General features: G+C 53.2%; 1 protein-coding gene across 1 annotated transcript; it reads right to left on the bottom strand.

Moving 5' to 3' along the window:
- On the bottom strand, positions 1 to 26,332 carry CACNG8 (calcium voltage-gated channel auxiliary subunit gamma 8). Its single transcript, XM_063599706.1, has 5 exons — positions 26,269 to 26,332; positions 25,511 to 25,870; positions 10,734 to 10,817; positions 8,965 to 9,105; positions 1 to 6,619 (listed from the first exon to the last, which is right to left on the bottom strand). The coding sequence occupies exons 1-5, from the start codon at positions 26,330 to 26,332 to the stop codon at positions 5,853 to 5,855; spliced, it is 1,416 nt and encodes a 471-aa protein (XP_063455776.1). The 3' UTR covers positions 1 to 5,852.
- Between the last annotated feature and the right edge of the window lie 911 nt (positions 26,333 to 27,243).

Here is a 27,243-nt window from a genome sequence, read left to right as displayed (position 1 = left end):
ATTGCAGGATGCATTTTTCTGCCTCCCATCTCCCTATCTGCTTGTCTCCCTACTTCCTTTCAGGGTCATTTTTTTTTTTTTTACTTTTTTTCTTTTTTGAGACAGTCTTGCTCTGTCACCCAGGCTAGAGTGCAGTGGTGTGATCTTGGCTCACTGCAACCTCTGCCTCCTGGGCCCAAGCGATTCTCCTGCTTCAGCCTCTCAAGTAGCTGGGATTACAGGTGTGCACCACCGCACCTGGCTAATTTCTGTATTTTTAGTAGAGACGGGGTTTCACCATATTGGCCAGGCTGGTCTCGAACTCCTGACCTCAAGTGATCCACCCACTTCGGCCTCCCAAAGTGCTGGGATTACACACGTGAGCCATCGCACCTGGCCTTTGTGTCAGTTACACACACACACACACACATGCCTGAATTCCCTTTCCTTCTGTCTTCCCCCCAAATTCTCTCTCCCCTCCACTCCAGCAGGGCTTCTGTCCCCACCACTGCACTGAACTGACATCTTATCAAGATCACCAACCCTGTCCATGTCATCAAACCTAATGGTCACTCTGCTCTCTGCATCCTTGTCCAAGTCTCAGCAGCCCTTGGCACAGCTGGCTGTCTCCTCTCCTTCTTGAAACACAAAGGTGCATTTGCCCTCTGTAACCCTCCTGGTTTCAGCCTACCTCGAGATCACTCCTAAGCTCATTTTGCTACATCCCCTTCTCCCCCAGATGTAGAGGTCCCCAAGGCTCTGGCCAGGGTCACTTCTCTGTCCCCACGCCCCTGCTAGGCCACGTCACCCAGTCCTGTGGCTTTATGTTGACGTTTCCAAAACTTACATTTTTGAGCCACGGCCTCTCTTTCCCCCAAACTCCAGTCTCACATATCCAACTGGCTATTTGATACCACAACTCGGATTTCTCGAAGGCAGATCTATCTTGACACATCCAAAAGAGAAGCCTTGGTTCCTCGCTCCCAAAGCCGCTTTCCTGATCCCAGTCTCCTCGTTCCTGGTAACAATCCTCATCGGTGCCCATCAGAGATGTGCGTGCCCAATTCAGAGAGTTCTTCTCTTCCTGGTTCCTTTTCCTTCCCTCCTCTATGACATCCAGTTCACCACCAATGCAGGCTCTAGCCTCCAAAATCCCATGCCTTCTTCCACTTCCTCCATCCCACTAACTCCACCTTGGTCCAGGCCTCCAGCAACCAGAGGAAGGCAACAGCCCGCTACCTCCTTCCTTCCCCTTTGACTCCTGAAGTCTACGTATGCTCAGCACAGCAATGTAATTCTGCTGTTCTTGTTTAAATAAAAATATGAGGCCGGGCGCAGTGGCTCACTCCTGTAATCCCAGCATTTTGGGAGGCCAAGGCAGGTGGATCATTTGAAGCCAGGAATTTCAGATGGGCCTGGCCAACACGGTGAAATCCCGTCTTTACTAAAAATACAAAAATATTAGCCAGGCGTGGTGGCACATGCCTGTAATCCCAGCTACTCAGGAGGCTGAGGCAGGAGAATCACTTGAACTTGGGAGGCGGAGGTTGGCAGTGAGCCGAGATCAGCCCACTGGACTCCAGCCTGAGACAGAGCAAGACTCTTTTTCAAAATAAATATAAATAAGAAAATAAAAATATGATCATGGCATGCCTGTGCTCAAAACCCTCCAAGCACTTCCCATCAGATCTAGAATAAAATTCAGATTTCTTCCCAAGGATCCAAGGCCCTAACTGATCAGCCCCTACCCTGTGCCTCTGTCCTATGGTGGATCTGCTCACCGCACAGGCCTCCTCGAAGACCTGCTACTGTTCTGGGCTTTGGGGCTGCCTCTGGTGGGTGGAAGGCCTGGCCCCCAGACTTTCTCACCTCTCTTTCCTGCTCACAATCCACATCTCTGTGACCTCTGCCACAAGGTCTACTCCAAGCACCTCATCTAAAGTCATCCTTGCTCTGTCATTCTGTTACCACTCACTGTCGCCCAGGCTGGAGTGCAGTGGCGCGATCTCAGCTCACTGCAACCTCTGCCTCCTGGGTTCAAGTGATTCTTCTTTCTCAGCCTCCCAAGAAGCTGGGACTACAGGCACACCACCACACCCAGCTACTTTATTTATTTATTGGTAGAGATGGAGTTTCACCATGTTGACCAGGCTGGTCTCGAACTCCTGACCTCAAGTGATCCACCAGCCTCGGCCTCCCAAAGTGCTGGGATTACAGGCATGAGCCACTGCGCCCGGCCTTCAGCTTAATTTTTAAAGCACTTTTTGGTTACTGAAATGATATTATTTATTGTTTATCTCTCCAGTGAGTTTCAGGAGAGCAGACCCTTGTCCGTCTATTTGCCACCACATCCCCTGGCTTAGATTGGGTCTAGAACAGGTTGGCACTCAATAAATATTTCTTGAATACTGGGAAAACAACACACCAGAAATGCAGCATTCCTTGACGCTGCGCTTGCTTCTGAGTCTCCACGTTGCTTTTTGTGCGAATCTCTGAGTCTGTCTCCGGCTTACCTCTCCCTCTCTATCTCTGTCTCTGTGTGTGTTTCTGCTATCTCTGGGACTTCTCTGATTTGTGCACCTGTCAGTCTCTCTCTCCTCTTCCTCTTCTCTCTCCTCTGTATCACCTTCCTGTCTTTGACTTTTTCTCTGTCTGTGACTCTACTAGTTTGGTCTCTCCTGCCCTCCCCCTCCCTCCCCATCTTGCTCTTCCTCCTGCCTACCCTCAACCTCATTCTCTCTCTCTCTCTCGTTCTGTTTGGCCTTCAGACTCTAGAATCCATTCTCCCCTAACCAGTTCCCTCTCCCTCTTCCAGCAAATATTTGCTGTCTCTCTCTCAACTTTTTTTTTTTTTTTTTTTTGAGACAGAGTCTCGCTCTTTCGCCCAGGCTGGAGCGCAGTGGTGCCATCACGGGTCCCTGCAGCCTCACCCTCCCAGGCCCAAGCGAGATCCTTTCGCCTCAGCCTCCTGAGTAGCCGGGACTACAGGCGTGCACCACCACACCCGGCTAATTTTTGTATTTTTGGTAGAGACAAGATTTCAATATGTTGGCTGGTCTGGAACTCCTGAGCTCAATCCGCCTGCCTCGATCCGCCTGCCTTAGTCTCCCAAAGTGCAGGGATTAGGAGCCACAGCACCCGGCCAGATTTGTCTGTTTTAACACCCGCTCCGGCATCCCTCTTCTCTCCACGTATCCGTCTCTCTCCCTCAGCGCTTCTCCGTCTCACTGATTTGTATTCCTTTTCCTACATTTCCCAGCATCTCTTCCTGAAACCGCCTTGGCAGAATTCTTCCTAGGGACCTTCAGTCTCTCTCTTCCTGGTCCTTCCACACAGGCCTCGGAGAGAAATTCTGAACACTCAGCTCTGATCTGTACCCTTCCGCAGCCCCACATGCTCAAGATAAGGGCACGCAGAGCCCCTGGCAGCATGGCACCACCGCTGCCACGTCCTCCTCAAGCTGCGTCTGTGCCTGTTTTCCCACCAGACTGGGAGCCCCTTGAGAGCAGGGCAAGATCAAAATCACCTCTCCACTCCCAGCACCGCCCAGCACAAGGCTTCGGGGGAGGCCTCAGGAAACACTTGCTGAGCAAATATGGAAGGGAAGCCTACTGGGCGCTGTCCCCTCTGCCTTCTCAGTGAACTTCAAACCCATCCCCTCCTCTCACCGCACAGCCCTTGCCCCCGCTCAGCTGTCATCCTCTCTCACCATCCTTAGAAGAGCCTCAGTCCCTCTGCCTGGAACTCAGGCACCTTTTTCTCTTTTTTTCTGAGACAGGATCTCAGTCTGTTGCTCAGGCTGGAGTGTAGTGCCGCGATCCTAGCTCACTGCAGCCTCGAACTCTTGGATTCAAATGGTCCTCCTCCCTCAGCCTCCCGAGTAGCTGTGACCACAGGTGTGCTCCACCACGCCCGGCTAATTTTTTTTAATGTTTTGTAGAGACAGGGTTTCGCCATGTTATCCAGGCTGGTCTCAAACTCCTGGGCTCAAGTGATACTCCAGCCTCAGCCTCCCAAAGTGCTGGGATTACAGGCATGAGCCACCGCGCCCGGCCACCCTGGTACCTTTACACTCTAGCTTGTGGCTACTTTCCCGGCCTCATCTCCCAGCCCCACCTTGTACATCAGCATCCCAGAACTGTTAGCACTGACCCCAATACATCATGCTCGTTCACTTCCTCCTGTGTTCACCCAAGTTGTTCTTTGGCCCCACAAGCCTTTCTCATGCCTTTCATCACCCAGAAGATGCCCAATCATTTCTTCAAGACCCAGAATGGGCATCATATTCTCCAGGAAGCCTCCCCCAAGTGCTGCTCACTCCTGGCAGTTGGTCACTCTGTCCACCGTGTGCCATGTTACCCACGGTGGTCCGGGTTCCAGCACCGATTGCCCTGCCTGGATGGCGGTGTTTGATGACAATAAACTGCTTGAGAGCAGGGCTAGAGTCTGTTTCACCCCTGGGGATCTGGATCCTAACACACTTCCTGGTACCTTAGCAGATGACCAAAAATGGCAACGGGTGAGTGGCTGAATGAACGAGTGACAGACACATGAGTCTCTAAGCCCCACGGCTTCTCCTGCACACCAGACACCATGTCTATGCTTCAGCATCTGTGTAATTACGTGCTTCCTCCCACAAGAGTGTGAGCTCCAAGGGCCCGTGCCCGTGTTTGATGCTGTATTTCAGCACATCTCTGCCTCCTACTCCTGCCTCCGAGTTCCTGTCTTCCCTTTGTACACCATTCACGTTAGCGTCCTGCTTAAACCCGTTCCACGGCCCTCACCACTCCTAGAATAAAATCTGAACTCCTGACCTACGAGCCCCTGCACAATCTGGCCCTGTCTGTGTCTCCGGCCTCACCTTGATCCCCGCTCACCTGCCTCACTACCCTTCAGCCCTCGCTGCAAGCTCCTTCCTGCCCCGGGGCCTTTGCACGTGCTGCTCTGCCTGCCACACTCCTGCCCCAGCTCCGCCCTGCTGGCTTCTTCTCATCCTTTCACTGTCCACTGAAATCTCTTCCTCACAACTGGGTTAGGCTCCCCTGATGCAGCATTTCATAGCATCTCGTTTCTCCTATAGCCTAACTGTAATTTATTGTGTATGTACATGATCGATTAATGCCTGTCTCATGCACAAGATGTTTACTCTATGAGACGTCGGGGCCCCTGGCTGTTTTCCTGCCTCCTGCACGCTGAGCACGGAGCACAATGCCTAGCTTTTTAAGGCGCACAAATAAATTGCCGGTAATGAATGAATGAATGAGAAGGCCCTTTCTGTGCCTCGTTCGTGTCCCCTGCTCCAATGCCTTCTTATGTACCAGTGCCTGGTACACAGTAGGTGCTTAATAAGCCCTTGTGGAATAATGAATGAAAAAAATGAATGAATGCCCGCGTCCAACCCTTCTTTCTGCCTTTCTGCATCCCTTCGCTGTGTCTCTTTATATAGGGCATATATATAGTTTGTGGGTGTAACTATGTATTCGTGTATTATGGGCCCCTCTCCAGGAGTTGGGCTGGGCTGGGAGTCCCTCCCTCCCCTCCCCCCGCCCCGCCCCCCATGCACACAGCAAAACATGAAAAAGAAAACATCTCGAAACTGCAAAAAACACCATGGCCCTCCCCCCTCCCCATAGATCCCCCAAAAAAATAAAACACGACGCTCCCTCACAGCGGCCCCCTCCCTCCCCTGCCCCCTCCCTCGGGGTCCCTGCTTCGGAGGGGGAGGGGGGCGGGGAGGGTGGGCGTGGGGCGGGCCCAGCAGTCTCCAGCGCGCTCACGGGGGAAAGCGGGGCCGCCCCCGACCCCGGCAGCCTCGATGCACGCGCGCCCGCGCACGCGCCCCGGACACGCCCCTCGGCTCCCCCGCCGCGCCCCTACACAGGCGTGGTTTTCCTGTTGAGCGTGTTGGTGTTGGAGGCGGCGGCCTCCTTGGCCAGGGTCCCGGGGGCGGGCGCAGAGGGCGCGGGTGGCGCGGGCGCGGGCGGGGCGGGCGGCCCGGTGACCGTGACCGTGACGCCGCCGCCCGCCTCCTTGGGGAAGGCGTTGTGCAGCGTGAGGAAGCCGGACGTCCCCCCGCGGTCCCGCTCGGCACCCGCCCCGCCGCCGCCTCCGCCGCCGCCCCCGGCCGCGCCGCCGAACGCCCCCACGGCGGCGCCGCCGCCGCCGCCGCCGCCGGCCCCCGCCAGCCCCGCGGCCACGCTGCCCTTGGAGGGGTCGCGGCTGAGCGTGTACATGGAGATGTCCGTGGAGGCAAAGCCCGGGCCCCCGGGGCCGCCGGGAGACGCGTCCCGCGACGGCGACGGCTCGCTGGAGCGGGAGCTAGAGCGGGAGCGGCGGCGGTAGCGGAAGCGGTAACTGGGCAGACGGAGGATGGCCGAGGGGCCGCTCCCGCCACTGCCGCCCGCGCCCCCGCCGGCCTTGAGCAGGTCCGAGCGAGACTGGCAGTGCGCCTCGCGGCTGCGCTCGATGTAGATGTTGACGGCCAGCACGCCTATCACCTCGGCCAGGATGAACGACAGCCCGCCGAAGTAGAAGGACCAGCCGTACGAGTAGTGGTTTTTCTTCTCCTCGTCCCGCTTTGGGCCCGGCTCGCCCGCGTTGGCGGAGATGTACACGATCACGCCGATGATGTTGCTCAGGCCTGGGCGGGGACGGTCAGACGGGAGCCTCGAGGCCACCCCCGGCCCCGCCCCCGACCCCGGCCCCGACCCTGGCCCCGACCCCTGCCCGCCTGCGCCAGCGGGCCCAGGCGCCACCCCCAGGCGGTCTAGGCCCCACCCCGAGTGGTCTAGACCCCCGTCCTGGATCTGGCTGACCCAAGTCCTGCCAGAAGTGAACACAACTCCCCGCCCGATGCTCTAGGCGCTTCCCTGCTGGTCTAAGCTCCAACCCAGAGGGCTCCGGCCCACTCTTAGCTAGCCCAGGCCTCACCTCTGCTGGTCTAATCCAACCCCGGCTGGTCGAAACTCCATCCCCCAGGTGGTGTAGGGCCGCCAATGGTCCAGACTGCGTCATGCGTGGTCCTGGCCCAGGCAGGCTCAAGCACCCCCTCAGATGGTCTAAATTCCAACCCCAGGTGGTCCAGGCCCTGCCCTGAATGGTCCAGACACGGCCCTGGATGGTCCAGGTCCTGCCCCCAGATAGCCCACGGCCCACCTCTGCTGGTCTAACCCAGCCCTGGCTGGTCTAAACTCTGCCCCAGGTGGTCTAGGACCCCACCCCCACCCCCCATTGATCTAAACTCCACCCCCAGGTGGTCTAGGACCCCAAATGGTCCAGACAACACCCTAGACGGTCCTGGCCCTGGCTGGTTCAAGTCCCATCTCAGATGGTCTAAACTCCACCCCCCGGTGGTCCAGGCCCTGCCCTAAATGGACAAGACACGGCCCTGGATGGTCCAGGTCCTGCCCCCGATAACCCAAGCCCCATCTCTGCTGGTCTAACCCAGGCCTGGCTGGTCTAAACTCGGCCCTACGTGGTCTAAGACCCACCCCCAGATGGTCTGGGCTGCCCCCACATGGCATAAACCCCACTCCTCTAGCTAAGGTCCCAACTCTGCTGGTCTAAACCCCACCCTGGCTGGTGGTAACTCCACCCCAAGCGGTCCAGGCCCCACCCCTAGGTGGCCTAAGCCCCACTCCCAGTGAGTCCAGGCCCTGCCCTGACTGGTCTAAAACCCACCTTTGATGAGATGAGTTTCCAGGCCCTGCCCTAGTTAGTCTACCTCCACCCTTAACGTTATAAACCTGGGTTTTTCCCAAGCCTCCTCCCTCTGCTCCTTTGAACTCTGTTAATGATGTCATCCTGCTGTGATCAGGCCCTGCCTATCACTTATCTAATCTCTCTTCATATAATTCCTGCCGGAGTATCCATTCTAGGCCCTCCCCTACTGGTCAAAAATTTGCCTTTAATAAAGCAGGCCCCGCCTTCTACTCTAGGCCCCACCTCCAGCTTACCAAACCCCGCCCCGTGCGGATCTTGGCCAGGGTCCTTGCCGGTCTCGGGTCCTTGCCGGTCTCAGGTCCAGCTACTCCGGCCTTTCAGATCCTCCAAGCCCCACCCCTTGCAGATCTAGACCCATCCCCAAAGCACACCCTGCTCTTCAAATATGCAAAGCCCTCCCTCTTCTCTGTATTCTACTCCTCCAAAAAAGCTCTGCCCCTGGAATTTCCCAATGCTACTCATACGGGGTAGAAAGGGGGCCTTACCCCTTAATTGCGTGCCTCTTAAGTGTTCCAGTCCTAGCTCTCTGCTCGTCTAGGCCCTAGCTCTTGAGACGGCCAATCCCAGGTACTGACTGGCTTTGGTCGGCCTCTTGCTTCAATTAGCCAGGTTGACTCTCTGTGCCCTTAAGGACATAACCCCTCCCCCTTTGGCTTTTCCAGGCATCGCCCCGTCTTTTCTAGCCTCTCCTTCTCCAAATGGCAACGGGCAAGGGCCGATTCAGTCTCCCTTACCCAGCCCCTTTAGTTTCCACTTCCCGGCCCTGGACGGTTTCCCAGGACCAGCCCCCTCTTGGATCCACCAAAGTCTCCAAAGGCCCGCCCCTTAAAGCAGGCTCCTCATCGGCGCTCAGATCACTTTCTACCTCTCCTGGGCCCGCCCTCCAAGACCCAGCCCCGCCTCTCTATCCTCAAGAGCCCAATTGTGTCTCAAGGTCCCACCCCTTCCCCAGCTCCTCCCCTTCCGTCTCCAGGACGGCGGGCTTAGGATCCTAAGCGCCCGGCGTCTTACGCGCCAGACACCTGTCTGTGTCGGTTTACTCCTCCGAAGGCGATGCGAGAACTACACCCACCTTACCCAGCGGGTGGCGATGGAGCTTGGGGACCGCCTAGGAAGGCTCCGGGCCCCCGGGGGTGCTCGGGGCAAGGTGGCTTTGCAGCCACACACACGCGCACTTGCACTCACGCGCGCGCGCGCGCACACACACACACACGTGCGCGCCCAGGTGGGCCGCCCCGGTCGCCCCCTCCCTCTGCCTCTCACCTGCTGCCACGAACAGGATCCCTGCGCCCAGAATGATGTTCCTCTTGGACTTGTAGACGCGGGAGGCCGCCACGCACACACCCCCGAGCAGCAGCAGGATGGCGCTAAGGATGGGGAAGATGCTGGAGGCCCGGACAACTCCTGCGGGGGAGGAAGGAAAGGAAAAGGAGGGAGAGCGAGGGCGGTCAGACGCGGCCGCCTGCGCCCCCTTCCCGGCCCCCCATCTCGCGGCGCCTCCCGACAGTTCTGTGATTCTCTCTCTCCGGCTTTGTTCTGGTTTATTTTACTGTTGCCTCATTCTCTCTCCTGTTTTTAAAATTTCTCTATTTCTCGGTCTGATTTTCTCTCCCTCTTTTTCTTTGTCCTTTTCTTTCTTCTTCGGACTATTTTTCTCTCTCCTGGAATATCTTTCCCCCTCTTTATTTATCGAAATCACTCTCCCTGTTTTTCTCCCAACTTCTCCATGGATCCTCTCCCTTTCTCTTTCTCGTCCCTTCCTTCCTCTCGTCTGCGAATTTCTTTCTCCATATCCCGCAAATCACTTACTACCTCTCTCCACACCCCCTCCCATTTTCTGCCTCGCTTCATCTATCTGGGTTTCTCTCTCTCTCTACATTCCTTCCCTCTTCCTCCTCCTCCCTTTTCTGCCAGGCTGAATCTACTTCTGAGTTTCTCTTCCCTTCTTCTCCTCACGCCCCCACCCCACCCCGTTTTATTGCTGGCTTCATCTATCTTTCTGGCTCTGTCTCCCCTCTCTCCTCTTATCTGCTTGGCCTCGTATGTCTTCATAGGTCCCCCTCCACCCCGCTTTTTCTGCCTGGCCTCATCTGTCTTCCTAGGTCTCTCTCCCACTTTTTCTCCCTGGCCTCATCTGTCTTCCTAGCCACCCCCACCCACAACTTTTTCTGTCTGGCTTCACCTATCTTCCTAGGTCTCTCCCCCCTCTTTTTTTTTCTGCCTGGCCTCATCTGTCTTCCTAGGTCTTTCCCCACCCCACCCCACCCCTTTTTTCGCCTGGCCTCCTCTATCTTCCTGGGTCTCTCTCCCCTCCTTTTCTGCCTGGTTTCTTCAATCTTCCAGGTTTCTCTTCTCTTCACTCCCTTCCTCTCCCTTCCTCCTTCCCTCCCTCCCTACCCACTTTAGGCCTGACTTCATCTATCTCTTTCTCCCTCTTTTCCTCCCTCCCTTCTTCCCCTTATCTCTCTGTCCCCGCCCCCACTCCCCGCCCCGCCCTCCTCTTTTTCTCTGCAGTCCTTCCTTTCCACCCACCTCTAAAACCCCAGGCAACTAGATTTTGCGATTTCGGAACCTGGCTGAGGCCGCAGCCAATCATCATTTAGGATTTGCCGCGTTCTCGGGGTAGCTACCAATGGCAACACAGGCTTTCCCAGCCGGCTCCCAGTAGTGGCCCGTCACCGCCGCAGATTGCCCCACAGCTCTGCGGCGCGGTGGCCAATCCCAGTCCGGGATTCCACAACCAGTCACGGCGCAGAGTCGCCGCGAGGGCCAAAGAGAGCAAAGCGGCCAATTAGCGCCCAGGATCCTCCCTCAGCCCGCCCCAAGGTGAGAGGAGGGGGCGGGAACGAGATCAGTCAGCCAATCGGGGACCAGAGGATCTCACTATCTGGACTCGGATTGGCTGGGAGGCTAACCTCGGCGTGTCGATCCAAGTGCCGGAGTCCCAGTGCCTTTTCCCGGCACCCACCCCGACGCCTTCCAGGCCCCGCGATTTGACCCACTCCCCACGTCTGTCCCGGACCCCCACGTACGGAGTAGATACTCCGCGCTGTCGTGGTCGTAGTCCGTGTCCTCCGGGAAATGATTGATCTTCACGCAGACGCCTCTTTTCAACCCTGGAGGAGCGGGGAGGGCAGTGGTGGGGGCGGATACTTCAGGGTTGGGGGCGGGGCAACCCCACTGACAACCGACCCTTCCTTTCCCCAAACCCCTTCTCTCTCTGGGCTGCTTGGGAGACCGCAAGTCCTGGCTCCTGAGCCCGACTCGTGATATGGGACAAACTTTCAACTTCTCTGGTCTGTTTCCCCGCCTGTTAAAGAAAAGAAGAAAAGCAAGGAAAAAAACCCAAAGTCTAACATCCTTGCAGCACTCACTGCAAGGCTACAGGACCTTGGTCCTGTAAGCTGCGCTAAGTTGCTCCAGCACTCTGGACTTCCGGCTCCCACCTCTGTAAGAAAGAGGGTGTTGTTGGCTTCAATAATAGCAAGGCGCTTCCCACCTCTCAATTGGTTGAAAAGTCTGGAAATGCGTGGGGAAAAAAACAAGGAAAGTGATGCGGAAGCCGATGAGGACTACATTTCCCATGAGACCCCGTGAAGTCTGGAGTCCAGTTGTGAGAAGAGCAGCCGCAGTGGATCATGGGAGTTGTAGTCTCCAGTCCTGTGGGGATTGGGGGAGAGAGAGAGAGGTTCCAGTCTCTTTCTGCAGGGAACCTGGAACCTTCTGGAGAGAGATGGAGTAGTTGAAGCAAGCAGAGGTGTGTGAGGGGTGGAGTATGCCTCTAGGGGTCATGCATCCTCATCTCCTTCCCCTCCTAAGATGCTCATCCTCAGCTATTTTCTCATCCTTGGGAACAGTTAATGTTTTACCACCTCTAGCACATAGCTGGAGAAAAAAATTAAAAATATAAGTATAAATAATGTAGTTTCCTCAACTGCCCAGCTCTGTCCAGTTCTGCAGACCTCTGCCCATGCTGTGGAACATTCCAGCTCACATTCTTTGCTGATGTAGTACTTTACCTGCAGCAGGCAGCTCAGGAGGCACCTTCTTGAGGAGGCTTTCCCTAGACACACACAGACACACATGCACACTCATTCCTCCCACCGAACTTGGGTCAGTTTCCTGCTCTGAGGTGCCCCGTAGGACATGCATTAGTTGGTAGATGATCTTCTTCGTCCTCGGTAAGCTGAGAGTTCCTGGAGGGGGTAGGGCATGGGAGTCCGATTCCTCTGTGTGTCCCAGCATTTCTTGGCAGTAGGCCTGGCACACGGGAGACCTCAAGAAATAAGGGTTGAGGCCGGGCACGGTGGCTCACACCTGTAATCCCTGCACTTTGGGAGGCCAAGGCGGGTGGATCACTTGAGGTCGGGAGTTCAAGACCAGCCTGACCAACATGGTGAAACCCTATCTCTACTAAAAATACAAAAATTAGCTGGGCATGGTGGCGGGTGCCTGTAATCCCAGCTACTCGGGAGGCTGAGGCAGGAGAACCACTTGAACCCAGGAGGTGGAGGTTGCAGTGAGCCAAGGCCGCACCATTACACTCCAGCCTGGGTGACAAAGCGAGACTCCGTCTCAAAAGAAAAAAAAAAGAGAGAGAAAGAAATGAGGGTTGAATGAAGAATGAATGAATGAATTAATGAATGAATATAAGCATAGCAGAAGGTGAGATCACAGGCAGACCATGACCAGCAAAGGAAAGTAGGGGAAAGAATAGAGATAAAGGAGGAACTGGGAAGAATTAATATAAGGGAGTGAGTAATACTGCCAAGAGCTAATGTGCGTTTGGTGCTTGCTAGGTGGGCCAACTCATTTGATGCTCCCAAGAGTCCTATGAAATAGATCATGTGGTTTGTGTGCTGTGGCAGCCAAATGTTAGGTATTGGAACGTCTCCATTTTTTTAATTTTTTATATTTTTTGAGACAGGGTCTCCCTCTGTTGCCCAAGTTTGGAGTGCAGTGGCACAATCTCGGCTCACTGCAACCTCCACCTCCTGGGCTCAAGTGATCCTCCTGCCTCAGCCTCCTGAGTAGCTGGGACTACAGGCTTGCGCCACCATGCCCAGCTAAATCTTGCATTTTTTGTATAGACAGGGTTTCCCCATGTTGCCCACTTTGCCCAGGCTGGTCTTGAACTCCTGACTTCAAGTGATCCGCCCGCCTCAGCCTCCAAAAGTGCTGGGACTACAGGCGTGAGCCACTGCGCTGGCCTCCACCACTTCCTTATTCTGTGTCCTTGCTGGTGTTACATAGGCCAACTTGCTTCAGTTTCCCCACCTATAAAATGCAGAGAACAGGACCTACCTCATGGGACTGATATGAGGGATTGGGTCTAGGTGGAGATTTAGCACTTTGCCTTGAACACAATTAAGTACTCGGTTGACAGCAGCTGATGTATGGCACCCATTACCCAAACGTGGAAACTGAGGCACAGAAAGGGGTCATCATTTCGCAGCTGATGGTGGCAACAAAACTCAAACACACATCATGAATGTGAGCATCTGGGCTGTTCGACACTGTATTACCAGCATCTAGAACAGTGCCTAGTGCATATTGAGTGCTTAATAAGTATTTTTAATGAGAGAATGGTTGAATGGGCCAGGTGTGGTGGCTCACGTCTGTAATCGTAGCCATTTGGGAGACCAAGTGGGTGGATCACCTGAGGTCAGGAGTTTGAGACCAGCCTGGCCAACATGGTAAAACCCCATCACTACTAAAAATACAAAAGTTAGCCGGGTGTGGTGGCATACGCTTGTAGTCCCAGCTACTTGGGAGCCTGAGGCAGGTGAATTGCTTGAATCTGGGAAGCGGAGGTTGCAGCGAGCCGAGATCGCGCCACTGCACTCCAGCCTGGGCGAGAGAGCGAGACTCAGTCTCAAAAAAGAAAAAAAAAGAATGATTGAATGGGTCCACAAGCACATGAAAAGATGCTCAATTTCACTAATCATTGGGGAAATGCAATCAAAACCACAGTGAGATACCATCTCATATTCGTTAGTATGGTTACTATTAAAAATAAGCAAAATAGGCCAGGCGCAGGGGCTCACGCCTGTAATCCCAGCACTTTGGGAGGCTGAGGTGGGTGGATCACAAGGTCAAGAGAATCGAGACCATCCTGGCCAACATAGTGAAACCCCGTCTCTACTAAAAACACAAAAATTAGCTGGGCATGGTGGTGTGCACCTGTAGTCCCAGCTACTAGGGAGGCTGAGGCAGGAGAATCACTTGAAGCCGGGAGGTGGAGGGTGCAGTGAGCCAAGATAGCGCCACTGCACTCCAGCCTGGTGACAGAGCAAGATTCCATCTCTAAATAAATAAAAAAATAAAATAAAATAGGCTGGGTGTGGTAGCTCACGTCAGTAATCCCAGCACTTTGAGAGGCCGAGGTGGGCGGATCATGTGGTCAAGAGATCGAGACCATCCTGGTCAACATGGTGAAACCCTGTCTCTACTAAAAATACAAAAATTAGCTGGGCATGGTGGTGTGTGCCTATAGTCCCAGCTACTTGGGAGGCTGAGGCAGGAGAATCGCTTGAACCCAGGAGGTGGAGGTTGCAGTGAGCCAAGATCATGCCACTGCACTCCAGCCTGGGTGACAGAGCGAGACTCTGTCTCAAAAATAAATAAATTAAATAAATAAATAAATAAAATAACACGTGTTATGAAGGATGTGGAGAAATTGGAACCTTGTGCACTGTTGGTAGAAATATAAAATGGTGCAGTGGCTATGGGAAACAGTGTCGAGGTTCCTCAAAAACTACAAATAGAATCATCATATGATCCAGCAATGCCAGTACTGGTGATAGACCCAAAAGAATTAAAAGCAGGCACTCAAATAGATATTCATACACTCATGTTCATAGTAGCATTTTTCACAATAGCCAAAAAGCGGAAACACCCCAGTGCCCGTCGACAGATGAAAGGATAAACAACATGTGCTATGTACATACAATGGAATATTATTCAGCCTTCAAAGGGAAGCGAATTCTGATACATGCTATAAACATAGATAAACCTTGAAGACATTATACTCAGTGAAATAAGCCAGTAACAAAAAGACAAATACTGTGTCATTCCACTTATATGAAATTCCTGGAATAATCAAATTCATAGAGACAAAGTATCATGGTAGTTGCCAGGGCTGGAGGGTGGGGGGATGTGGAGTTATTTAACGGGTACTGAGTTTCCATTTTGCAAGATGAAAAGAGTTCTGGAAATTGGTTGCACTTACCACTACTGAAATGCATACTTAAAAATGATGAAGATGGTAAATTTATGTTATGTATAATTTACTACAATTATCAAAATGAATGAACGAATGAATGAGTGAATGAGTGAATGAATATACAACTCCCACATACAAACTCTTAACCCATCAGCACCTCCACCATGGTGTGGTAGGTGAGATGACAAGCTCAATGTCCCTCCTTTCTTTCTTTTTTTGTGAGATGGAGTCTCACTCTGTCGCCCAGGCTGGAGTGCAATGGCTCGATTTCGGCTCACTGCAACTTCCACCTCCTGGGTTCAAGCCATTCTCTTGCCTCAGCTCCTGAGTAGCTGGGATTACAGGCGTGTGCCACCATGCCCAGCTAATTTTTGTATTTTTAGTAGAGACAGGGTTTCACTGTGTTAGCCAGGATGGTCTCGATCTCCCGACCTCAGGCGATCCTCCTGCCTCGGCCTTCCAAAGTGCTGGGAGTACAGGGGTAAGCCATCTTGTCCAGTTTTTATTTATTTATTTTTTTTAAGAGATAGAGTCTCACTCTGTTGCCCAGGCTGGAGTGCAGTGGCACAATCTCGGCTCACTGCAAACTCCCCCTCCCAGGTTCAAATGATTCTCCTGCCTCAGCCTCCCAAGTACCTGGGATTACGGGCACCTGCCACCACCCCTGGCTAATTTTTTGTATGTTAAGTAGAGATGGGGTTTCACCATGTTAGCCAGGCTGGTCTCGAACTCCTGGCCTCAGGTGATCCACCCACGTCAGCCTCCCAAAGTGCTGGGATTACAGGCATGAGCCACCGCGTCCAGCCTGGTCCCTCCTTTCTTGAATGGGATCATGTAATTCTCTCAAAATATTCGTGATGATTAAATGAGACTGAGCATGTAAACCACATGGCACACCAGATTGCTGAACAGGTTAGTGGTGACAGTAATAATAACTAGTTCTGACTGAGCACTAACCGTGCACCAGGTACTGCTCCAAGCATTTGACAGGTGGTTAATAACTTGCTCAGTCCCTAGGACAAACCCTCGGAGGTAGGCAGTGACAGCATCCTTGCTTTACAAATGAGGAAATGGAGGCATAGGGAGTTGAAGAAGTTGCCCAAAGCCCTATTGGGGGTGAGTGATGGGGAGAGGTTCCTTCCAGCACAGCTCGGTTTGGGAGGTCAGCATATTTAAGACAGTAGAGTCTGGTGGCTGTGGGGGTTATTGATCGTGGGCTCTGGAATCCAACTCTCTGGACACACATCCCAACGTACCACTTCCCAGCTGCGTGGTTTTGGAACCGGATTGTCCCTGAGCCTCTGCTGTCTCATTGGGAAATTGAGGATGGTAGTGTGACTTTAGAGGGCTTCAGTGAAATTTCAGTGAAAGTTAGGCACAGAAGCCCAGGCGCGGTGGCTCACGCCTGTAATCCCAGCACTTTGGGAGGCCAAAGCAGGTGGATCACCTGAGGTCAGGAGTTCGAGACCAGCCTGGCCAATGTGGTGAAACCCTGTCTCTTCTAAAAATACAAAAATTAGCCAGGCATGGTGGCAGGTGCCTATAATCCCAACTACTCGGGAGGCTGAGACAGGAGAATTGCTTGAACCTGGGAGGTGGAGGTTTCAGTGAGCAGAGATCACACCATTGCACTCCAGCCTGGGCGACAAGAGTGAAACTCTGTCTCAAAAAAAAAAAAGAAAAGAAGAAAAGAGAAGAAAGAAAAAAAAAAGAAAGAAAGGAAGAAAGAAAGGCACAGAAGACCAGGCGCAGTGGCTCACAGCTGTAATCCCAGCACTTTGTGAGGGCGAGGTGGGCAGATCACCTGAGGTCAGGAGTTCAAGACCATCCTGGCCAACATGGTGAAACCCTGTCTCTACTGAAAAATACAAAAAGTAGCCCAGCGTGGTGATGGGTGCCTGTAATCCCAGCTACTCAGGAGGCTGAGGCAGGAGAATTGCTTGAACCCAGGCAGCGGAGTTTGCAGTGAGCCGATATCATGCCAGTGCACTCCAGCGCACTCCAGCCTGGGGGACAGAGCGAGACTCCGTCTGAAAAAAAAGGAAGTTAGGCACAGAATTCACAGTAGTTATGCTTAATGCCACCGATCAAGCTATGAGTTTTTCTTGTGCATGGATGGTGATGTCATGGCCCTGAGTCTCCTGCCAGGGGCTGCCTAGTGCAGACCCGGGCATGCAAGGGTTAAGGGGCAGCTTTCTTGCAGTGCGGACACGTGGAGAACTGGGATCCAACCCACTCTGCGCCTCACATGCTGGGTAGTCCAGGCTGAGCCACTTCCCCTTTCTGGCCATCAGATTCCTGCTAATAATACATTCCCCTGGCAAAATGGCGAGGGCTTAATGAGATAATAAGCAGGGCAAAGTGCTAGCAAAAGGGCTCTGTATGGTCGGCACTAATAAATAGGGCTGTGGGCCCAGACTCGAGTCCTGAGAGAAGACCTGGGGGTGTGGCTGAAATCCCTGAGGAGGGGGCACAAGCGGGCTGTCCCATGCAGATGCCTCCAGCTCCCAACACTTGAAATGTGGCAATGGAGAGGTTCTGTGAGGGTAAAATATTTACTGGGTTTCAGACTCAGGATGGGGAAAAAGGGAGAGAGAGTGTCTATGTATAATATTTCATTAATAATTTTTATATTGATTACATGTTCAAGTGATAATATCTTGGCTATGCTGGGTACCTGTTCCTTTTTATTTATTTTAATGTAGCTACTAGAAAAATTTTAATTTTCTTTTTTTTTTTTTTTTTGAGACAGGGCCTCGCTCTGTTGCCCAGGCTGGAGTGCAGTGGCACAATCTTGGCTCACTGCAAACTCCACCTCCCGAGTTCAAGCAATTCTCCTGCCTCAGCCTCCCGAGTAGCTAGAATTACAGTTGCCCACCACTGCACCTGGCTAAATTTTGTTTTTTTAGTAGAGACGGGGTTCCACCATGTTGGCCAGGCTGGTCTCCAACTCCCAACCTCACGTGATCCACCCGCCTCGGCCTCCCAAAGTGCTGGGATTACAGGTGTGAGCCACCGTGCCCAGCCTAAAAATTTTAACTATATATGGTCACCCATGTTATATTTCTTTTTTTCTTTTTTCTTTTTTTGAGATAGGGTCTTGCTGTATCACCCAGGCTGGAGTGCAGTGGCACAGTCACAGCTCACTGCAGCCTCGACCTCCTGGGCTCAAGCAATCCTTCTACCTCAGCCTCCCTAGTAGTGGGGACTACAGGTGTGTATCACCATGCCCAACTAATTTTTAATTTTTTACACAGGCGGGGTCTCCCTATGTTGCCCAGGCTGGCCTTGAACTCCTGGACTCAAGCAATCCTCTCACCTCGGCCTCCCAAAATGCTGGGATTACAGGGGTGAGCCAGTGGCCCATCCTTGTGTTATATTTCCTTTTTCTTTCTCACTCTGGAATCTCACTCTATTGCCCAGGCTGTAGTGCAGTGGCGCCATCTCAGCTCACTGCAACCTCCGCCTCCTGGGTTCAAGCGATTCTCCTGCCTCAGCCTCCCAAGTAGCTGGGACTACAAGCACCCACTACTACGCCCGACTAATTTTTGTATTTTTAGTAGAGACGGGGTTTCACCATATAGGCCAGGCTGGACTCGAACTTCTGACCTCAAGTGATCCGTCCACCTTAGCCTCCCAAAGTGCTGGGATTACAAGGCGTGAGCCACTGGCCCATCCTTGTGTTATATTTCTTTTTTCTTTCTCACTCTGGGATCTCACTCTGTTCCCCAGGCTGTAGTGCGGTGGCACCATCTCGGCTCACTGCAACCTCTGCCTCCTGGGTTCAAGCGATTCTCCTGCCTCAGCCTCCCAAGTAGCTGGGACCACAGGCACCTGCCACTGCGCCTGGCTAATTTTTTGTATTTTTAGTAGAGACGGGGTTTCACCGTGTTAGCCAGGGTGGTCTCGATCTCCTGACCTAGTGATCTGCCCGCCTCGGCCTCCCAAAGTGCTGGGATTACAGGCATGAGCCACCGCGCCCTGCCAGCCTCCTGATTACCTGGGGTTACAGGCGCTTGCCACCAGCCCCGGCTAATATTTTTGTATATTTAGTAGAGACAGGGTTTCACCATGTTGACCAGGCTGGTCTCGGACTCCTGGCCTCAGGTGATCCACCCGCCTCGGCTTCCCAAAGTGCTGGGATTACAGGTGTGAGCCACCGCGCCCAGCTGAAAGCAAGTTTATTAAAGACAGTAAAGGAATAAAGAACGGCCGCTCCTTAGGCAGAGCAGCCTCCGAGCTTGTTTCAATCATTACATTCTACTGCATCTCTCAGACACACTCCAAAGGGAGATGGAGATTGAGCCCGAGGGTTCCCAGGGGCACAGTGGCTGCAGGAGGCGATGACTCAGGGGGACCCAGTTTCTACACCCCTGGAGCCCCGATGGGCTGAAAGCAAGTGGATTTGTTGCTTCATTCTACTAGAAAACCAGACACAGCTGGATTCAAATCCAGATGCTGGGCCGGGCAGGGTGGCTCACGCCTGTAATCCCAATACGTTGAGAGGCCGGGGGTGAGAGGATTGCTTGAGCCCAGGAGTTCTAGACCAGGCTGGGCAATGTGGTGAGACCCATCTCTAAAAAAAAAAAAAAGTAAACAAATCAGAAACAAAAACAAATCCAGACCCTACTGCATATTAACTGTGTGATCTTGGGCAACTCACTTCACCTCTCTGAGCTTCACTTCTTCTTTTAGAATGGGAATAATAAAAGTACCGGCTGGGCGCGGTGGCTTACACCTATAATCCCAGAACTTTGGGAGGCCAAGGCGGGCAGATCACCTGAGGCCGGAGTTTGAGATCAGCCTGGTCAACATGGTGAAACCCCGTCTCTACTAAAAGTACAAAAATTAGCCGGGTGTGGTGGTGGGTACCTGTAATCCCAGCTACTCAGGAGGCTGAGGCGGGAGAATTGCTTGAACCCGGGATGTGGAGGTTGCAGTGGGTTGAGATCGCGCCTCTGCACTCCAGCCTGGGCGACAGAGCAAGAATCTGTCTCAAAAACAAAATTAATAAAAATAAATAAATAAAGTACCTACTTTGCAGGGTTATTGTGCGCATCCAGTGACAAATGAATGACAATTACAACAACAACAGAGTCAGCCTTCATTCCTCCTCTCCTTGAAACGCTAACTTCCTTTGGCTTCCAAGACATCCAAGGACCTGTTTTTCCCCAAACCTGTGGCCACTCCTTTCTCCACTCCTTTGATGACTTCTCACCTCCCTCCCTTTTTTTTTTTTTTTTTTTTTGAGATGGAGTCTCGCTCTGTTGCCCAAGCTGGAGTGCAGTGGCACGATCTCAGCTCACTGCAAACCTCCACCTCCAGGGTTAAAGGGATTCTCCTGCCTCAGCCTCCCAGGTAGCTGGGATTATAGGTACACGCCACCACGCCCGGCTAATTTTTGTATTTTTAGTAGAGACAGGGTTTCACCATGTTGGTCAGGCTGGTCTCGAACTCCTGACCTCGTGATCCGCCTGTCTCAGCCTCCCAAAGTGCTGGAATTACAGGCGTGAGCCACCGCGCCCGGCCATCTCCCTCACATTTTAATAGTAGACTGGCCGAAAGCTTAAGCCTTCAGTGACATAAGGACATTTTATCATTTGTTCTGGTCTCTTCTCTTTTTTTTTTTTTTTTTTTTTTTGAGATGGGGTCTTGCCCTGTCGCCCAGACTGGAGTGCAGTGGTATGATCATGTCTCACTTTAGCCTCGACTTCCTGGGTTTAAGCAATCCTCCCACCTAAGCCTCCTGAGTAGCTGGGACCACAGGCACGCACCAGCACTTCCAGCTAATTTTTAAATTATTTGTAGAGACAAGGTCTCACTGTTTTCCCCTGGCTGGTCTCGAACTCCTGGGCTCAAGTGATCTTCCTGCCTTGGCCTCCCAAAGTGCTGGGATTATAGGTGTGAGCCACTGCACCCAACTGTCTCTTCTCTAAGTGATTCCATCCATCTGATTCATCTATATGATGATGCCCCTCAAACTGATATCTCCAGCCCAGCCTCTGGCCTCCTACATCATATCTCTAGCAGCCTAAATCACTGGTCAGCCAGCTATGGCTCACAGGCCAAATCCAGCTAAGAATGGGTTTTATGTGTTTTTAATGATTGAGAAAATGTCAAAGAAGAAGATGATTTTGTGGCATGTGAAAATGACATGGAATTAAAAAAAAAAAGTTTTTTTTTCTTAGAGTCTCTCTCTGTTGCCCAGGCTAGAGTGCAGTGATGCGATCTCGGCTCACTGCAGCCTCCACCTCCTGGGTTCAGGCGATTCTCCTGCCTCAGCCTACCAAGTAGCTGGGACTACAGGTGTGTGCCACCACGCCTGGCTAATTTTCATATTTTTAGTGGAGACCAGTTTTCACCATGTTGGCCAGGCTGGTCTTGAACTCCTGACCTCAGGTGATCCGCCTGCTTTGGCCTCCCAAAGTGCTGGGATTACAGGTGTGAGCCACTGCACCCGGTGAAATTCAGATTTTAGTGTCCATAAATGAAGTCTCATTGGAACACAGCCACACTCACTTACAGACTGTCTTGGTCGTTTTCACGAGTAGTCGTGATAGAGACTGCTCCACAAAGCCTGAAATCTTTACTATATGGCACTTTATAGGACCTTCACCGTGCTGACCTCTGTCCAGATGTTATCTGTTAATGGGCATCGTAAATTTAACATGCCCAAAACTGAGCCCATGGTCCCTCTCCTTCATAATAAATTTGATAAGAGAAAATAAATAAAACAGCTGCTGTTTCATCTTATGAATGGCTCCCCTATTCTCAGGAGCTCAGGCCGAAGCCTTAGAACGCTGATTCTCAACTCAGGGCGATTTTATCCCCCAGGAGACAGCTGACAATGTTTAGACACAATTTACAATTTTGGTTGTCACGACTGGGAAGGGCGCTGCTGGCATCCTAGTAGGAGAGATCAAGGCTGTTGCTCAGCATCCTACAATGCATAGGACGGCCCCTCCACACAGAATTATCCACCCCAAAATATCAACCATGCTGCGGTGGAAAAACCCTGCTTTGGAGATGCCCCTGGCTCTTCTCTCTCATATCCTACAACTGATCCATCAGCAACTCCTGCCCACGATAGCTCCAGAATATACTCAAAATTCAAACAACTTCCCAAACCCTGCTGCCCCCACCCTAGATGAGCCTCTCGTCTCATTTGCCTTCCCCTCGGTCATTTGTTAACACAGCAGCAAGAAACATACCGCAAAAGTGTAAGTCAGCTCGTGTGACTCCTCTGCTCAAGAACCTTCAACGGCTCCCATCTCCGAATCTAAAGCAAAGTGCTTTCTGGGATGTATAAGAAGCCGTGAGGCCGGGTGCAGTGGCTTACATCTGTAATCCCAACACATCGGGAGGCTGAGGCCGGAGGATTGCTTGAGCCCAGGAGTTTGAGACCAGCCTGGGCAATATAGTGAGACCCTGTGTCTACAAAAAATGGGGGCATGTGCCTGTAGTTCTAGCTATTTGGGAGGCTGAGGCAAGAGGACGGCTTGGGTTCAGGAGTTCAAGGCTGCAGTGAGCTATGGTCTTACCACTGCACGCCAGCCTGGGTGACAGAGCAAAACCCTGCCTAAAAACAAAAAAAGAAAAACAAAACAAAAACAAACACAGAAGCTGGCCAGGCGTGGTGGCTCACATCTGTAATCCCAGCACTTTGGGAGGCCTAGGCGGGCCAATCACTTGAGATCAGCAGTTCGAGACCAGCCTGGCCAACATGGTAAAACCCTGTCTCTACTAAAAATACAAAAATTAGCCGGGCGTGGTGGCACACACCTGTGATTCCAGCTACTCGGGAGGCTGAGGTATGAGAATCGCTTGAACCCAGGAGGCCGAAGTTGCAGTAAGCCAAGATCACGCCACTGCACTACAGCTTGGGGGACAAAGCAAGACTCTGTTTCAATAAATAAATAAATAAATAAATAAAATAATTTTTTAAAAACAGAACCTGTGGGATGGGGACCCTGATACCCCTACGACTGCACCTCTTACTCCTACGTTCCCCACCACCCACTCTGCCCCGGCCACGCTGACCTCACACTGGCTTGATCAACACACAGCCACACTCCCACCTCAGGGCCTCTGCGCCTGCTATTCCTACAGTCTGAAGCACTTTCCTCCATCTCTTACTTCCTTCAGACCTGTGATCAAATGTCACCTGCTCGGGGAAGCTTTTCCTAGATTCCTTATCTACTTCCCACGGGGATCCCTGACACCTCCCATCCCCTCCCCCAACTCCTTGTCCTCCTTAGCACTCAGTTCTATCTAATACCCTAAAGGTTGACTTTACCTCCATCATTATCTGTCTCTTCCTTAGAATATAAGATATATAACGACAGGAGGTTTTGTCTGTTTGTTTTCCACTGCTGCAGCCCCAGAATCCAGAACAATGCCTGGCACATAATATAAACTCAATAAAAATGGGACGTTGAATGAATGAATGAATGAATGACATCCCTACTAGATGCCACGTGCTGTCCTAGGGCTTCCATGATGGGAGCCCTCACACTTGGCTCTATGCCTGGTACTTGGTCAGACCAGTGAATGGACATGAACTCAAACTTCCACAGGAGAGGCAAAGAACATCACGAGAGCCGTGGGAGGAATGAGAGGCGAGACAGAGCGGATGGAGGTGACTGTGGGGAAGTGGAGACCCCCCAGCTGCTGCTCAGATCCGGCCCATCGTGGTCAGGGTAGAACACAAGCTTGTGCTAGATCTTCCGCTAGCTCAGAAGAAGCCGGAAATCAGAACTACAATGGGAAGCCTCCCTATTTTTAACTGTTGGCAATGGATTCAGATTTTGCTTTCAGTTTTAAACACTTTGTACACTAGACAGAGCGCATCTGTGAATCCCATCCATGGGATTCGAGTTCTGCTCTTGGCTCGGCCCCTTTCTCAGCTAGGTGACCTTGGGCAAGTGACTTCACTTCTCTGAGCCTCAGTTTACCCATCCCCAACAGCGAGGTGGTGCCCACCTCATAGGATTAAACAAGATAACGTTCCCGGCTTGTCGTGAACACTCAGCAAAACAGAGGAAGAAGGGGCAGAGGAAATAGAGGGGGATGAATAAGAGAAGCAAGAGATTTCAATCTTTTGGCTGAAGGGGGCATCAGGATGGCTGGTTCCACTCCTTCACGTTGCAGACAAGGGCTGTGAGGCTGGGGTGCAGGAGGGAAGACAGTGGTCACACAGCAGGGCAGATATGCAGCAGAACTGGCACCCAAGACTCCTGCTTCCCAGCCCCGTAGCTACTTGATACTCAGGAAAGAAATACTGATGCTAAGAGTGGGAGAGAGAAGGGGTTGGCGCAGCAGAGGGCAGGAGTCTTGGAGAAGTGGGGGAGTCGAGAGCCAGGGAGCCGAGCTAGGAGAGAAGCTGTGAGAGGGAGAACAGGACAGAGGAAAAGAACCAAGTCGAAGATCCGAGGAGGTAGCAGGGGCAGGAGCGAGAAGCCTTAACGTGAAGGCATGAGGCATCGAGTCAGGAAGACGTCGAACGAGGCATGAGTGAAGGAAGAGGAAGTGGAGTCCACTAAAGGAAAAAGGAGGAAAGGACCAGGATGGGAGGTTGGAGGGCATCCTGGTGGGAGAGACATGGGAGGGGGCACTGATGGGAAGAGAAAGATGAACAGGAGGAGAAGCACAAGGCAGAAAAGAGAGAAAGTCATGCGTGAGGGCGAGTTAAGGCACGAAGTTTCAGGGGAGCAGCAGCCAAAGAGAAGGGGAAAGAGACAGACCGGAAGACTGAGCCGTGAAAGGGGGCGGGAGAGGCAGGGGACTTCAGAGGACTGGGGGGAAATGTCGGGAGAGAGAAGATGTCACGGGGCACGAGGGAGAGGAAATGAAGGGGCAGGTGGAGCGGAGGAGCAGGGTCAAGATGAACTGAGGGGAAAGAGGGAGAAAGAGGCTGCTGGGTGCAGTGGCTCATGCCCTTCATCCCAGCACTTTGGAGGCCAAGGCAGGAGGATCTCTTGAGCTCAGGAGCTCGAGACCAGCCTGGGCAACAGGAGACCTCATCTCTACAAATAATGAAAAAAATTAGCTGGGCACAGTGGCTCATGCCTGTGGTCCCAGCTACTCAGGAGGCAGAGGTGGGAGGATGGCTTGAGCCCAGGGATTCGAGGCTGCAGTGAGCTGTGATTGTGCCACCGTACTCCAGCCTGGGCGACAGAGTGAGACCTTGTCAAAAAAAAAAAAAAGAGAAAAGGCACAGGGCAGAGTGGAAGAAATGAAACAGGAGGAGCCCCAGGTACTGGAGAGAGGGAAGATGCAGGGGTGTGATGGGGCAGCGCAGGAGACACGGACTAGGGAAAGATAGGATAAGGGGGTTCAGCGGAGAGGCAGAGGCGCTGCAGAGGGAGCATGCCGAGGAATTCCGCAGGGTGCCAGGACGCAGGGAGGAGTGAGAAGGAGGGGAGAGGAGGTCAGGGGCGCGAGTGGGAAGGCGCAGAAGCCCCTCTGGCAGAGGAGGAGGGGTGCCCAAGGGGGCCCCAGGATCAGGGACAGGCAGCCCCGGGAGGCTCAGGGTCTCTCGGAGGGGAGCGGCGGGGGCTGCGGGGAGGGCCGCCCGCACCCTACCTTCCAGGCAGCAGATCCTCCAGAGGCCCGAGTGCGTGAGGCCGCCGGGGTCCTTCTTCTCCGAGGCGCCGCCGCCCCCGCGGTGGGGGGTCCCGTCGTCGCCGCCGGCCGTGAGGTTGGTGGTGTTGCAGATGAGGGCGCGCGTGTAGAGCCAGTAGTCAGTGCTGATGGCGATGGTCATGAGGCCGAAGGCGGCGAAGGCGCCCACCGTCGTCAGCAGCACCTGCACCCCCTTCTCGCACCAGAGGCCCCGCTCTTCGTTCCAGCGCTTCAGCGACTCCAGTTTGACCACGGGCAGCCGGGGGGCCGTGGGCCACCACCGGGGCAGCGGGGGCGGGGCCGTGCCGGCGGCTGGGGGGGGTCACAGCGCAGGCAGAAGCGGGGGGCCCGGGGCCGGCGGGGCTGGGGAGGGGGCGGCGAGGTGGAGGCTGCGGCCGGGGAGGGGGTCAGAGCGCGGCCATGGTCGGCGGCTGGTGGAGGGCAAGGAGCGAGATCTCGCATTAGAGGAGAAGAAGACACAGGTACCTCCCCCAGTCCCCGCCCCCCCCTAAAATCCCTGCCTCAGCTCCAGAAACTCCTTCCACTCGGGGCTCCACTGCTTCTCTTTCTCAAAAATAATAATAATCATCATAATAAATAAATAAAATAAAATCTCTCTCCACTCTTGTCTTCTGCCCAAGAAAGTCATCACACCATCCCACTAACCCCACTCGGAGGAGTCCCCACCACCGCTCACACTCGCAGCCCTCGCCCCTAACCCGCGCTGCCTCCGCCCCAGGGGGCTCCACGGTCCTCGTCGCCTGGGAAGCCGCCCCCCGCCATGATGCCAAGCCCCACGCCGCCGCCTCCTCCCCAGGAGCCCCTGTCGCGTTCCTCCTTCCTTAGCGACCCCCGCCCCATCACCATTCGGTTCCCACCAGCTCTCCCCACTCTTCCCCTGCAAGCCCCACCTCTCCACCCGCTAGAACCCTTCCCTGTCAGCCCAACTTTTCCCTGAGCGTCTCCACAACTTAAGAAGCCCGAGTAGCACCACTTCCGTGGGAGTAACCTCCGCGAGCCCCCTCCGGTCTGGCTTTTGTCATTCCATCACTCCAAATGGTCCCCCACAATTTCCTCTCCTTAGGAAAAACAAAGCTCTCAATCTCTCTTCAACTAAAAAGGAAAAATTAAAAGAAGAAGAAAAAGAAAAAGAAAATCCCAGCTGACCCTCACAGTTTGTGCAACTCAGAATCACCAGCCACCCGCAGTCAGTCTCCTCTCCCTGGAAGCCCCCTTCCTGCCTCGGGCAGCCTCCAACACACCTGGAAATCACCCGAGGACCTTAAAAATTCGGATGTTTGAGTCCCACCTGAGAAAGTCCGACATGGTTGGTCTGCAGTGTGGCCTGCGCATCTAAGTTTTTAAAAGCTCCCTGGGGAATTCTAATGCACCCAACATCAGACCCACTGGTTTGCAAGCTGCCCCCTGCCATCTCCAGCCCATTCCCTCTCACAGCCCCCACTGTCTCCCCACAAGCCACTCACTCCGCACCCCATACTATGCCTTCACTCCAGGAAAACCCCCACTCTCTCTTTTGCTTTAGAAGAGTCTTCTGAATCTTCCCCCACCCGCCACCCCCCCTACAACTTAAATGAATTCATATCATAACCATCGTTTTCTCCTCCATTAAGAAAAATTTCCTCCGTGAGTTCCACGGCATTTTCTACTCGCAAGAGTGACTTCCTCCAGACCCC

This window comes from Pan paniscus, chromosome 20 (assembly GCF_029289425.2).
Source record: "Pan paniscus chromosome 20, NHGRI_mPanPan1-v2.0_pri, whole genome shotgun sequence".
NCBI classification, from domain to species: Eukaryota; Metazoa; Chordata; class Mammalia; order Primates; family Hominidae; genus Pan; species Pan paniscus.
The sequence above is the reverse complement of the archived record's forward strand: the minus strand, read 5'-3'. Positions and strand labels throughout refer to the sequence as shown.